The following is a 14,475-nucleotide window of genomic DNA, read 5'->3' on the forward strand; positions in this document are numbered from 1 at the left end:
GCTTCCCTTCCCAACATGGCCGCGGCCGGTCACCGTCTCGCCGCGACGGCCGCGCCGCGCCCGCCTTCCTTTGTGCCCTTCTTCCGCCTGGGGGTCGCAGCCCCGGAGCCGGCTCGGCCCGTCCCCCGCCGGCCCGTCCCGCCGCTCTGGGACCGCCGCGCCCTCCCCAAGATGGCCGCCCACCCCCTCCTTCCCCCCCCCCTCAACCGGCGGGGTGGCGGCTGCGCGCAGGCGGGAGCGGGCGGCCCCTCCCGCGATGGCGGAGGAGCGGCCTCGCAGCCTCCTGGCACTGAGCGCGGCGGCGGTGAGCCGCGGCATGGCGGCCCTGGAGCGGGACGTCTGGGGTAAGGCGCGGGCGGGGCGGCGCGGCGGGGCCTGGGGCCGGGGCCTGCCCGCACGCTGCCGCCGGCTCCCTCTGGCTTCCCCGCAGCGCTGCCCGGGCACCTCCTGCGGCCGCTCCTGCCGCTGCTCACCGTCTTCCGCCTGGAGCGGGCCGAGGCCGCCGCGCAGAGAGCAGGTGACAGCGGCGGGTACGGCGGCGAGCCCCGGGGGGACGAGCACAGCCCCCCCCCTTCCCCCCCCCCCCCCCACGCTGGGGGATGCCCCCGGCCCGGCCCCGCACTGGGGGGACCCCCAGCCGCGGAGGGTGGCGGTGGGAGCGCGGGCCGGAGGGGTGAACCCCTCCTCTGGGGTGGGGGGCACCTCCCCGCGTCCAAAACCTCCCGTCCCGAACCCGGCAGGCTCACGGGGGGGTGGGGGGCTCCTCTGTTCCGCTGCTGCTGCCAAGGACCGGCGGGGGGTGGGGGGCTGCCCCTGGCCGCAGAGCACCCTCCCCATGCTGCCGGGGCCTGGGGCTGCGCCCCGTGGAGTTCTCCTCTCCCTCTGCTCTGCCCTAGTGAGGCCCCATCTGCAGTGCTGTGTCCAATTCTGGGCTCCCCAGTTCAAGAAAGATGAGGAGCTACTGGAGAGTGTCCAGCAGAGGGCTATGAGGATGGTGAGGGGACTGGAGCATCTGTCCTACGAGGAAAGGCTGAGGGAGCTGGGCTTGTTCAGCCTGAAGAAGAGAAGGCTGAGAGGGGACCTTACAAATGCTTACAAATATCTGAAGGGTGGGTGTCAGGAGGATGGGGCCAAGCTCTTTTCAGTGGTGCCCAGCAACAGGGCAAGGGGCAATGGGCACAAACTGAGGCACAGGAAGTTCCGTCTGAACATGAGGAAGAACTTCTTCCCTCTGAGGGTGACAGAGCCCTGGCACAGGCTGCCCAGGGAGGTTGTGGAGTCTCCTTCTCTGGAGATATTCAAGACCCACCTGGACGAGGTCCTCTACAGCCTGCTGTAGGTGACCCTGCTTCAGCAGGGGGGTTGGACTAGATGACCCACAGAGGTCCCTTCCAACCCCGAACATTCTGTGATTCTGTGAAAGCGCCTGGTTTGTTGGTTTTCTTTTTTCCCTGCAGGCCTCTCAACGCAGCCCGTCTGGCGCAAACTGTGGGAAGATGTGATGAAAACCAGGCCGCCCAACTCGGAGGTGAGGGGATGCTGCCGGCAGGAGAAGGGGCACAGCACAGGCGCCCCGTTTCCGACGTCCTCCGCGAGGTTTCATGTTGAAGCCTGCCGGGGCTCCTGGCCGCCTCCGAGCGATTGCTGGTGCTTGTTTGCAAGCGTTCGTACCGCTCAGGACGGAGGCATGACCCTGGAAGTGTAATCAGTTTGGGAAATGGGGTTTGTGAAGGGAACGGCAGCGTACGGTCACACCCTTCGCCTCACAACAGCGAGTCTGCCCAAGAACAAATCCCTTCTTCAGCGGTGTAATTCTTAGGGAAATGGAGGGTAAAAGCAATATCTTGTATCACGCTGGCACCTACGCTGGCAAAAGAATGCTGATGTCGTAGGAAGCACTAGAAAAATACTTACAGAAGTCAGTGAGTTTGGAAGAATGGTTTTATGTAAGAAAACTGAAGCAGCTCCGTTGATTCAGCATCGCAAAAGAATCGTTAACAGACAGCTTAATCACTGCCTGTAAGTAGACGCTCGGGAAGGAAATTCCTGATGACGTGTTTTTTCATAGGCAAAACCACGGCGTAGCTTCAAACCACTGAATATGTTTTATATTAGTCCAGAAGCAGGATGAAGAGAAGGCGGTGGCAGTAACTCAGTTTTTCAGCTGAGGATGTCGAGAACTAGAAAGGTAGTCTCAGTTGTGTGAGCCGCAGGTCTGTGTGGATGCCACATTTATCAGGTTAGCAGACAGCAATAATTTAACTTAAAAAGAATGAGAAAAATTGTGGCTGACTTTTTGTTAATAGGGCCCTGTTTAACTGCAGAATATAACCTGCTGGAGGAAGAAATTCCTTGAAACGTTCTTCTCAAACGTTCTTCACGGCGTCTTGGATGTTTCCTCGGACTGGCGTCTCAACGACCATCACTTTTCGCCGCTGCTCCACAGCTCCCCGCACGTTTCCCAGCTCACCCTCTGCAACATGCTGCAGGGCGCGGTGGAGCTCGCTGCGGAGCACAACCAGCAAGTGCTCGAAAACCTGGCTGGCTCCCTGCGCATCCTGAAGTTCCAGCACCTCCTCTCCTCCGACCAGTCCATCAGGCGTTCGCTGGTTTTACTTCTTCACCGGCTGATTCACCATGGCTCCGTCAGCCAAGTGTCCATGTACTCCTGGCCTGTTCCCGACACGGTTCTTCTCGTTCTCATTCTGAGCATGAGCGCGGGGTTTTGGCGCTCGGGAAATGCCCTCTCGTATCACAGCAGCCCGTGCAGCCTTTGCAGAGAGGACAAAGCCCAGAGCCAGGAGTCGGCACGAGAGCGAGCAGAGCGGGGCCGTTGTGATGAGAGGGAGCGGAGTGATGGCGAGAACCAGAAGGGATGCCCCAGGGCCACAGAGGTGAATGGATGTGGGGCTGACGCTCGCCTGAACTCTGTCCTTTCCGGACTGGGAAGTCCCCCTTTGCGAAATGAGGCATGCAGCAAGGCGCCCCACGACCACACCAGCATCCAGGGAGGATCTTCTCCTCGTTGCGTCTCAGACCAGCCGTCCTGTCAGCCCGTTCTTCGAAAGATACGCAGGCGGCTGAAGTCTGCGGTGGGGAGGAAACGTCGCTGCCTCAGACAAAGCAGGGGACCGTATGCTGACCCAGAAGACCTATATGATTTTGTTTTTACTGTTGCCAGAGAGGATAATTCAGGGTTACTTGACAAAAACAGCGCCACAGAGGGAGAAAACGCTGAGAACCGGACTAGTTCCTCCCCAGGATCTCCATGCGCTGGCCATGCTGGCTGTAAGAAGAGAGGAGGATCTGCTGGGATCTTTTCTCTGAAAGCTGCTCACCGCTTCCGAAGCGTGTCCACGCTGGAATTGTTCTCCATTCCTTTGACTGGGGAGACGTGTCGGACTCTGAGTAACCTGCTGAGCTCCTGGGTGTCTTTAGAAAACTTGGTTCTGTCTTACAATGGTTAGTGGTGTGAACAGCTTGCTTCCTTCCAGCCTTGGTCTAATGGTCTGGCTTATTGCTTGGGTTTACCCTGGTGTTATTTTTATTGGCATGGGCATTGTCAGAATGTTGGTACCCGATCCTGAGAATGGCATTGGTAGAGATGGTTAAGGAGTGTGAGGACTTGTCTGAGGGAGAGAATGGGGCCCTTCTGCACCAGAACAGCCCCCGGCCACGTGCTTAGACGCCATCCAAGAGGGCGAGGGAAGGAGCCAGATCTCCATCTCCCATACACAGGGTCTGTCTTAAGAACGTGTGGATAAAGCAGTCTGTGAGTTTAGCCTTTAACTTGGGTTGTTCGGCCACAGGTGCAGCTCCAGCTGCGTGTGCGCTTGGTGCCTGTACCGGCACAGCTAACACCTTTCTGTACAAATGCTGTTCCAGGCCTGGGTGCCAACATCTTCTGTGTCCTCTCTGGGCTCCGGGCCCTCTCCTGCCACTCGGACTGCCACCTCCGCGTGGTGCGCGTGAGCGACGTCTTCTCCCACATGCCCTGCATAGAGCTTGTTCGCTGCATCCTGAGCGCCTTTCCCCAGCTCCACACACTCTCAGTCAGCTTCGACCTCAAAAACCAGCTGGAGGGGAACAGGTCAGAGGGGAATCCAAGCTGTAGCGAGGCAGAAATCCCAGGTAAGAAACAGGTTCTGAACGATGACCAGGACGTGGCGGGCAGATAGAGCCATAAAAGCTTGGCATGCAGGTTTGAACTCTACGCTGTTACAGTGATGTGTAATTAAGCAATTACAGCCTCACCTTCCTGATTTAGATGGTGTTGCAGTTTGTCATTTCCAGTCTGTGACATGCTCTGCGGAGCCCATGTCTCAGACAAAGCATTTCATTGCTGTGTGCCAACCTGCTGCACCATCAGCTTTGTACAGGGCCAGTCGTAACCTGCTAGTGGCAACTGTCCACGCAGCCCACGGGGAGCGTATTCACCAGGTCTGTAAACTGGTTGGGAGCTTCTGCTTTGTCCACCTGCGGGACTGTGAGGCTCTAAGCCTTAGATGGACCCTGAAGCAGAGGGAGAGCATGTCGTGATCATCACAGTATCACAGGTGACGGCAGAGCACTGTCCAAGCCTCTGGGTTACAGTCTGTAGCAGCATGTTTTAAGCTTACAGGTCTCTTATTGTCCTTATTGGCCCTCGAATGACCTGAAAAGCAGTAAGCAAAGCTTGAGCCAGTGTGGGGTGGGGTCAGTGAAGAGCTGACGGGTTTGTGCATAAAGGGTGACCTTTTCTCTAGCATTGTTTTGCTGCTAGAACGCAGTAGAAATTGGTGGCCCTGTGCTCTGCCAGAGTCCTGAAATGAGCCTTAAGTGATTTGTATTACCAGAGGTCTGAGCTGCCGTAGAGTTCTGTGAGGCAGGGCACGTTGGCACTTTCTACCAGCCTAGATGATAGTTGCGTCAGGCACGCGGACTTCTTGCTTGCTCTGGGACCTAGCTACATTGAAGACTGGTGCTTCAGACCAGACTCTTTCATTGTTGGTTTTTTTTGCTTCCCTTAGAGAGCTGCCTGGAGCAGCTGGAGATCCGATTCCCCAGGGAACCTCTGCACGCCGCATTCCTGCTGCCAGTGCTCAAGGCATCAAAGTCCCTCCAGCAGCTGTCCCTTGACAGCGCCACGCTGCCCTGTTCTCAGGAGCTTGGGCTCTTTTTGGAGGCGCTCAAAGGTACTCTGCTAACCTGTAGGTAGCATCACTGCAACACACAGAGTAGCTTCCTTGCTGTGATCTTCCGTCCTTTAGCGTGAAGCCAGCTCAGGTGGGTCTATTTCTTCAGTGTGGACATCCCTGAAATCTCCCAAGAAAAGGAAATGGGTGTCAGCCATCCCACTTTCTGTGCTGAGCATGTGAATGATGCTGCACAGCAGGTTGGTTCCTTTTTAATTACCCACAATCCAGCACAAATTATACACAGTCCCACTCAGTTTCTAGGCGTTAGCTGGTAGTTGGGTCAGGGTCATTTTAGCCCAAGGACATACAGTACTTTAGTGGAAAACTTGTTTTTCTTTTAGAGTGTAATCCAAATTTGAAGAAACTGAGCTTCCATGATGTGAACCTGGCTGAGCACCAGAAAGAAGTTCTGCTTTTGCTTCAGGATCCCGTCCTGCAAGGTACAGCGAACTACTGGGTGCTGTTGCTTGGGAAGGTGCTGCCGGTGGCTGCTTTTGGCTGGGTGACGTTTAGGAGGTGATCTCCAATGTGTAAGGTTTAGCCAAATGTCACTGTCCCTGGAGCAGATCTGTGGCTGTTGGCAGAGTGGGAACATGTCTGGTTCTTCGTGCCAGCAGGGCAGAGAGAGGACCAGCTGCAAAGCTGGTGTATGCTGCAGAGAAGTGTCCACAGCCTCGGCTATAAAACAGAGACTTTTAACCTGCAGAGCACATCGGCCTGTAACTGGGTCAGCTGGCAAAGCCTCTTCCCCGGGTGTGATATCTGCTCTCTTCCTGACAGAGCTGCGGTGCTGTTGTGTGCAATCCACTGCTGGGGAAGCTTTGTTCTCGCGTACGGGTTAGGGGCTGGAGCTGTCTGCAGGGTGTAATTATGGAATAATGAAGTGCACAGGGAGTACTGACATGTACTGTCAATCTGTTTCTTCCGTAGAAATCACGTTTTCCTTCTGCCGGCTGTTTGAAAGCTCTACTACTGAGTTTTTGTCAGAAATAATCAATACAGTGAAAAAAAACTCATCTTTGAAGAGCCTCAAACTGCCTGGAAATCGCCTTGGTGCGTACTGTGAACATGGCTCTGGGGCCTTGACCTTAGGCCAGCTCTCTTGGAGATAACTTCAGGGCTGGAGGTAGGACTGTTGCTAGCTGGTCACCTCCATGCTGAACTCAACACGCGCATGAACAGAGTGGATTTAGCTCACAGAGTAAGGAGCACTGAGTTCATTTTTTTTAAAGGCAGAATTTTAGTTGCGTTCAGCAATGTACTAAGAGCCCAGGTGCTGCACGGGCATTACAGTTGCTTTACTCTGCAGCAAAAGCAAGCATCAGCGTGACTCCACATTTGACTGAACACTGATCTGCTTCAGACTCCTTAACAGGAACAGATCCAGCAGCAGATGCACTGCCTCTCCACCAGAGTTGCAGGTTTTATCCAAGTTTGGGTATTTTGTGCCTTAAAAGCTGTTGGCAGCCACTGGAAGGGTGGGAACGAGTAGAGGAAAGGTTCGTGTCAGAGAAGTGAACTGAATTTACAGAAATTATAGGCTTTTTGGATCACAGGCCAAATGGAAACGTTTGAGAAATGAATTTCAGGTAAATCCAGAATATTGTTTTCTGTTCTTTTAATTAAATGAAACAGGAAAGCTGGGGATCACATACTTAATTTCTAAGGTTTGTTTTTGACCCTGTGCTTTTGGCCATTTGTGAAACGAAGCTGCACATGACTCTCCAAACAAAGCCAGGATTTTTCTAGTGAAACAAACTGTGCCTTATCAGCAAACATTTGCATTGCCTTGAACATTGTGCTCGGGGGGGGGGCTGAACTTGCTTTAGGCCAGTGAAGGGGACAAACTGAGGGTGCAGAGCTGAGCCCTTTGCGCTGCATGCAACTTTCTGCACTATTATCCCAGCCCTGTGGCCATTTCAATATTTAAGACGGTTCCAAGTCTGCATCTAACACATATGTTTCTCCCCTCATAGGGAATCACAGGCTGGTAGCCCTTGCAGATGTTTTCTCTGAAGATTCCTCTTCTTCTCTTTGTCAGCTGGACGTCAGGTATTCTGCTGCTCTAAACACACAGAATTTCTTGTTTTGGGAGGGCCAGAGCTGAGCTGGGCTCAGACAGCCGGAGAAGCCTGAGCAGGCTTTTGTTCCTTCCTCAAGGAAATGTATGCCCCAGAAAAGCTTAGGGAGTGCTGCAGTGGGCACATACAACCTCAGGGACCTCCAGCATCTCTGAGGCTTCTCACTGTCCCTTTTATAAATGTATCAAGCTCTGTCTTAAAAGTCGCTTTGGTTTGCTGCTCCAAGTCCTTCCTGCGCTGCAGGTTAGAACTGACCTCCCTACGTATGTTTATTCTTAGCCATCAGCGCAAATAGCTCTGTTCCCGCTTCCCCAGCATATGGAGAGAGCGCTGTCATTGCCCGTGTCAGACCCTATGAATGCCTCTGCATTCTGTTCATCATCTTTGGTCTTCAAACTGAACTGCTCCTCTTTTCTTGAGCCTGAATGGCCATAAATGTGGGCAGTAACCTTCATGATGCACGTGGAGGGTGGCATTTCTGCAATATTAATGACTGTTGTGCATCCCTGCCTACCCCCCCATTACATCCTAATGGCTCAGGTTGCTGAGAGTACCCAGACTTGACAACTTATTTAACCATGGGCATTCCTTCAGCAGCCTTGAATTCTGAATCTGTACCTGCACCTCTCACAAGATTAAGGCCAGCATGCAACTTCATATTTATTTACAGATCACGCAGGGGAAATAACCGTTTAATCTAGAAACATCAGGACCTGACACATGCTCTCCAGATTTTCTCAAAAGGAAGAGGAAAATGATCACTTTACTGCTGAGGGTTACACTGGGACATGTGTACTGGGCCAGGTCCCTTGGGCCAGGCCATTGACAGCTGCTACGAGGCCAAAGTGCTCCTGGCCCTGCTTGGCCAGCAGCTTGGGTCCAAAAATGTTTTAAGGCCACATCTGAGTCTATTCAACTCACTAGTAAGGAGGCCAGGAGAGTAATTTAAACTGCTCCAATTATAGTCTAGACTCTTACTGACTTTTTTTGTCCTCTTTTCCCTTGAAAGCTCAAATTGCATCAAACCTGATGGGTTGCTGGAGTTCACAAAGAAGCTGGAAGGCCACATCCAGCAGAGAGGGGGACGTACCCAATTCACACACCTCCGCCTCTTCCAAAATTGGCTGGACCAGGATGCTGAAACAGCGCAAGAAGCACTTCGGCGTCTCAAAGCTGTGTGCAGCGTGGTCAACGACTCGTGGGATTCCTCCCAGGCCTTTGCTGACTACATCAGTGTCATGTGATGAACCTGAACGAAGCAGTTCAGTCCCTGGTCAGTAAGACTTACTTCACAGCACAGGTGGGGTTTTCTTCACCTGGTTCAAGCAGTATACAGTTGTTCTTGTCACTTTTCATTTGAAGAAGGGGTAGCAGGGTGAAGTAACATACAAGACTGTGTGAGTCAATGGCTGTATTTCCAGGTGATCTAACTCTACCGTCTTCTTAGTTTAAATATTTGAAGTGGGACAGGTATGAAGTGAGCTTCTGTGACTTCCTGCAGATCTCTGGACAAGCAGTTATTTGTTTCACTGGGTGTTGTTACAAATTCCATGTTGTTTCAGCCCGTATCTCATCAATAACTATCTCCATGGTTGGAGAGACTCAAAAGCCATCTGGTTGTGGTCCTTGGCAACCAGCTCTAGGTGACCTTGCTTTTGAGCAGGGGTGTTGGACAGTATGACCTTGAGGTCCCTTCCAACTTCAACCATTCTGTGATCTGTGAAATAAGAACTCCTCCCTCCACTTAAAAGGGAGTAGAAAACAAGCTAAAATAAGCCCGCAGCCTTGACCTTTTACATTTGGAAGATTTTACTTTATAAAGAAAAAAAAAATTAGTTCTTTTGTTTAATTGCAATCATTTATCTTCATGCCCCTCTCCTGCGTCTGCAGTCATTGTACGGAGGTTCTGAATAGTTTGTTCTTTTGTAATGCTTTTATAATAAAAATATAAATAAGACCCATAATGTACCAAAGTGTGAATTTTATTACTGGCTTGTAATATGACCTAATTAAAACACTCTGCTAGATCAGGGGATCCTGCCCATAACAAAGCAAGTGGTTTTAGAAATGGAGTTACCTTGAGAGAGCCTGCTTTCCTACTGCATGCATGATCTTTCAGGCCAGATGTTCAACATACAAGCTGACTTTTCTCCCTTGTACAAATCATCTTGTTCCTGAGTAATCAGCAAGGTTTCACATTTCACAACAGAAATGGATCCTGCAAGTTTCTGATCAGCAGCTGTAAGCCATAGCTGTCAAGGAAAAGCACATGACTGCGCACATCAAGTGCTATAAAACTGCAGGCTTAACTTAAACCTGAAGACAAAACTTGACCGAGCAGAAGGCACAGACACCAACAGCATGAGAACCAGTGCTGAATCTGATCAAGCACACCAGGTCCAGTTACTCCAGTTCCCAAAGGGCTGTTTTTCAGGCACACAACACAACAGCAGAGGAAAAGCCACAGACTCCTTGCTGTTGCAGTAGACTGACCAATGCTAACGGCCTTCCAGCCTCTCAGAAACCACACTGTTCTGCCGTTCCACAGCCACACAAGAATCCAGCATTGTACTGCTACCCACTTCCCCTTCCCTTGAAAGGGATGAAGCTGGGGTAGATTGCCACAGCAGCCTGCCCTTGCCCCCACAGGGGACAGTAACCTGTCAGGGAATCCCTCGCTGCTCCTCGTGGGAGTGATGATGAAAAGTGAAGGTGACAGCAGCATCCCACGCAGCCTTCAGCACGGAGTCCTGCAGCCCCCGCTTATCGGCACAGTGGTTCCACTGGGAGAGGTCAGAGGTGCAGTCGGACCCTTCAGGAGGGGGCCGTACCTGGTGGCCATTCACACAGCGACGACACTTGATCCTGAAACAGAGCCAGCGCAACATCAGTGTGAGGTTCCTCCACTTCTTTAGTGTACACATTGTTTGAAAAATACAGCCCAGGAACATTAACTCCCCTTCACCTGCAACACTGGCAAGTGGATTTTCAGATAGGATTAATTATTACCACGCACAACCACCTTCCGGCATGTGCAACAGACAAGGAATGACTCCCACGTTTTGGAAACCCTGAGGTTCTGTTTCTAATGGCACTCTCCCTCCATGCTTAGCCATGTGGGAATGGTCCAGCAGGACCCAAAGGAAGTTCAGGAGCAGTTTCCCCTGAAAGGTGAGGGATGTTGCGTAGAGCAGATCTCGAGTGAAAACCCCCACTGCTACCATGTTCTTAGCACTGCATCAGACTTTCCAAGTTCAAGAGAGCACACCACAGAATCATAGAATAGAATCACAGAATGGTTAAGGTTGGAAAAGACATCTGAGATCATCAAGTCCAACTGTCAATTCATCACCACCACCGCTGCTAAACAGTGTCCTGAAGTGCCATATCTACAAGTTTTTTGAACACCTCTAGGGACAGGACTCCACCACCTCCCTGGGCAGCCTGTTCCAATGCCTGACCACTCTTTTTGTAAAAAAATTTTTCCCAACATCCAATCTAAACCTCCCCTGATGCAACTTGAGGCCATTTCCTCTCATCCTATCACTAGTTAGTTGGAAGAAGAGACCAACACCTGCCCCACTACAACCTCCTTTCAGGTAGTTGCAGGGAGCACTAAGGTCCCCCCTCAGCCTCCTCCAGACTAAACCACCCCAGCTCCCTTAGCTGCTCCTCATAAGACTTGTTCTCCAGACCCTTCACCTGCCTTGTCACCCTTCTCTGGAGACACTCCAGCACCTCAATGTCCTTCTGGTAGTGAGGGGTCTAAAACTGAACACAGCACTCGAGGTGCGGCCTCCCTGCTCCTGCTGGCCACACCATTCCTGATCCAAGCCAGGATGCCGTTGGCCTTCTTGGCCACCTGGGCACACTGCTGGCTCACGTTCAGCCAGCTGTTGACCAGCACCCCAAGATCTTTGTCCGCTGGGCAGCTTTCCAGCCACTCCTCCCCAAGCCTGCAGCGTTGTGTGGGGTTGTTGTGACCGAAGTGCAGGACCCAGCACTTGGCCTTGTTGAACCTCATACAGTTGACCTCAGCCCATCGACTCAGCCTGCCCAGATCCCTCTGCAGAGCCTTCCTACCCTCCAGCACATCGACACCCCCATCCAATTTGGTGTCATCTGCAAACTTACTGAGGGAGCACTCAATCCCCTCATCCAGATCATTGATAAAGATGTTAAACAAGACTGGCCCCAGTACTGAGCCCTGGGGAGCACCACTCGTGACCGACTGCCAGCTGGATTTAACTCCATTCACCACCACTTTCTGCGTTTGGCAATCCAGCCAGTTTTTAACCCAGCGAAGCGTATGCCCCTCCAAGCCATGAGCACCCAGTCTCTCCAAGAGAGAGGCTGTGGGAAACAGCGTCAAAGGCCTTTCTAAAGTCCAGGTAGACAACATCCACAGCCTTTCCTTCATCCACTAGGTTGGTCACTTGGTCACAGAAGGAGATCAAGGCTGGTCACGCAGGACCTGCCTTTCATGAACCCATGCTGGCTGGGCCTGAACCCTTGGTTGTCCTTCACATGCCCAGTGAGCACACTCAGGATGAATTGCTCCATAATCTTGCCTGGCACTGAGGTCAGGCTGACAGGCCTGTAGTTCCCAGGATCCTCCTTCCAGCCCTTCTTGTAGATGGGCATCACATGCTGCCAACTGCTCCATCCTGGCTCCCACAACAACAGCTGGGTTGTGCTCAGGCTGTTTTGGACATGCTCTGCTGAGCTGCCACATAAGGAGACAAAGAGCAGCAGCAGCCCTGCCAGCAAGGCTTGTTGCCATGCAGACAAGATACGTACACACAGCTAAGCTTTGAGTCAGCTTAAAGCTAATCCTCATCACTTCTTGCCTGAACTAAGAGTCTTAACTTTTCACAGTGAAGCATTTTCCTGCACTCCTTGTCCTCCTTCTGGTGGCTAAAATACCACAGGTCTCAAGGGTGGGGGAGAAGAGCAGACAACGGAGAAGATTCTTTTAGTTCCCAGAACAGAACTTGGGTTGGCCTCATGAACTCTTAGCAGATACAGCAGCCCTGGCAGGGGTAGCAGCTCAGCATTTGGAGATCACAAACCACCAGGAAGACAGCGGCAAGGAAGGACCAAGCTGGGCTCTACCACTTTGAACAGCTCTGATCCATTTCTCTCTTTTCACTAGCTGGAATATTTCACAACCTCCAAACGCAGGCAGCAAGAAGATAGGGTGCCCACTTGTCCAGCCAGCACAGTTCTTCCAAGACAACAAAAAGGGAAGACAGCAAGAAAGCGCTTATCTCCAGGTGGTTAACAGCTTCAGAAGCAGAGACACTGAGGCCCTCCCTCTCTGAGCTTCCTCCTGCTGCCTGAAGAACCCCTGAACCAGCAGACCAAACTGTGAAGTGTCTTTTTTGCTGACCCCATCCATTAGTCATTCAGTATACTCACTTGTCATGGGTGTCACTGGTGGTGGCCTCATTCAATGTGAAGAGCTCCTTCAGCTCCCCAAGTGAGAAGTGCCTCTCTACATCTTGCTCTTCATCCACCACACAACTGCTGAGGGCCTTCTTGTGGGTCTGGCGCTGGAATATCTTCTCCTCTATGGTCCCCGTCTACAGGAGAGAGTCAGAGATGAAGCACAGTTGGGACACTGCTGTCAAGTGTGCACTACACTGGGAAAGTGTCACAGATCAAACGCCAGTAAGCTGTCAGGACCATTTAGTGCCTTGCCAGACGAGTACAGATGACAGGCAAGTTTTACTAGCTGCATTCCAACCACGTCCTGTTTGGTTGCTGATCTAACCCAGCTCTGCTTCTCTTGCCTTTAACCGTGGCTAAAGGAGCGGATCCAACAGAGATATGGATGAGGAAGAAGCGGAGCTGCCACTTGTGGCTGGAGCTCACACACCACACCATCAGGTTGTGCTGACAGGAAGGAAGGGAAAAGAGCTCAGCAGCTACAGCCACTCCCCGAAAAAAAAACCCCAAACACAACCTGCCCCCAGAAAACTGCAACAAGAGCTGCCCTAGGCGACACAAGCATCAGCAATATTTGCTGGTTCGACCACACATAGATGAATCACACTTGCTGTCTGCAGGGAGATGACTGCTTATAGAACAGATGTGCAGCAAGTCCAGCATGCTACATTTTTAAGGCAAAAATCTAAGATCAAGATGTCTGTTTTGCAAACAAATGCAATACAAAGGAGGGGCGGTGATTAGTCATGATTTACAGACTGGTTTGCTGGTTCTAAATGCAAAGGACCTCCCTGCTTCCAGGTGCAGCCAGGTCAGAGAAAAAGTAGAACACCACAAGGAAGAGATGTGCAAAGAACATGTGTTTTGTCAAAGTAAAATAATAAATGATCAAGGAACAAGCTTACAAAAAACAAACAAACAACCCAACCCACCACCAACAAAAAAAACCCAAACCAAAGCAAAAAATCCAGTCTGAACTAATGAGAGGTGATGGTGAAACAAGGACAGAGAGGGGGCATTTCTGAGCAGTAATCACTACTGGCACCAGCAGCCTGAAAAGATTAGTCTACCTTCGTGCTTCTCCTTTACAGAGCAGCTACCCCACCTGCTAACTAGCAGCCCCATTCCAAAAGCTGCTGCAATTCTGAGAATGTACTTGCTGTTTATTAAGTACATGCACCCAACTAAAACAGACTGCAGCCAGACTGAAAAACTTCGGCATCAGACACCCCATGAAATTAAAGAAGGCTGATGCCTAAATGGCTTCAAAGAAACATCTGATCTGGAAAGCTGCAGTTGTTCCTATTTCTCAGAAGCCAGTCCCCATTAGAAACCAAGGCCTGCAGTAATGACCCTCCAGCCTGAACCTTTGTGGTTTTCCACAGCAACACATCTAAGGCTAGGAAGCAATTAAGTTCCAATCAATTCTGGTAACCGACACAGAAGAGTTCTTCCCCTTCTGATCCCAATCACAGCAGCTGCAGTCTGGGCTGGCACCAAGAACTCCATGTTCAGGAGGGGAGAGCAGTAAGACTCACCGAAAGCAGTCGATAGATGTAGCATGTCTTCTTCTGGCCATCCCGCCACACACGAGCCATGGCCTGCTCATCATTAGCTGGATTCCAGTCTGGGTCGAACATAACCAGCCTGTTAGCCCCGATCAAATTCAAACCACAGCCACCTGCTTTGCTGCTTAACATGAAGATAAATTCAGGGCTCTGTGGAAAAAGGCAAGCTTCGGTAAAACTACAGTCAGCCATACTTCT

General features: G+C 51.7%; 2 protein-coding genes across 4 annotated transcripts in view; one reads left to right on the forward strand and one right to left on the reverse strand.

The window, feature by feature from the left end:
- On the forward strand, positions 1-9,215 carry LRRC41 (leucine rich repeat containing 41). Its single transcript, XM_075424569.1, is given in 11 exon segments — positions 1-269; positions 271-344; positions 431-517; positions 1,458-1,528; positions 2,325-3,462; positions 3,886-4,131; positions 5,010-5,174; positions 5,519-5,617; positions 6,108-6,230; positions 7,154-7,229; positions 8,268-9,215. Coding segments are annotated over 11 exon segments (2,568 nt in total). The 5' UTR covers positions 1-15; the 3' UTR covers positions 8,503-9,215.
- The window catches only part of RAD54L (RAD54 like), a 20,709-nt gene continuing 15,445 nt past the window's right edge, over positions 9,212-14,475 (reverse strand). For all 3 annotated transcript variants that reach the window (XM_075424567.1, XM_009945694.2, XM_075424568.1), the window contains 3 exons: positions 14,248-14,427; positions 12,680-12,843; positions 9,212-10,123 (listed from right to left, as the gene is read on the reverse strand). In XM_075424567.1, coding sequence (XP_075280682.1) covers positions 9,922-10,123; positions 12,680-12,843; positions 14,248-14,427 — 546 coding nt within the window. In that variant the 3' untranslated portion in view covers positions 9,212-9,921. The remainder of the gene's footprint in view (positions 10,124-12,679; positions 12,844-14,247; positions 14,428-14,475) is intronic.

Source organism: Opisthocomus hoazin, chromosome 6 (genome assembly GCF_030867145.1).
Source record: "Opisthocomus hoazin isolate bOpiHoa1 chromosome 6, bOpiHoa1.hap1, whole genome shotgun sequence".
In the NCBI taxonomy this organism is placed as follows: Eukaryota; Metazoa; Chordata; class Aves; order Opisthocomiformes; family Opisthocomidae; genus Opisthocomus; species Opisthocomus hoazin.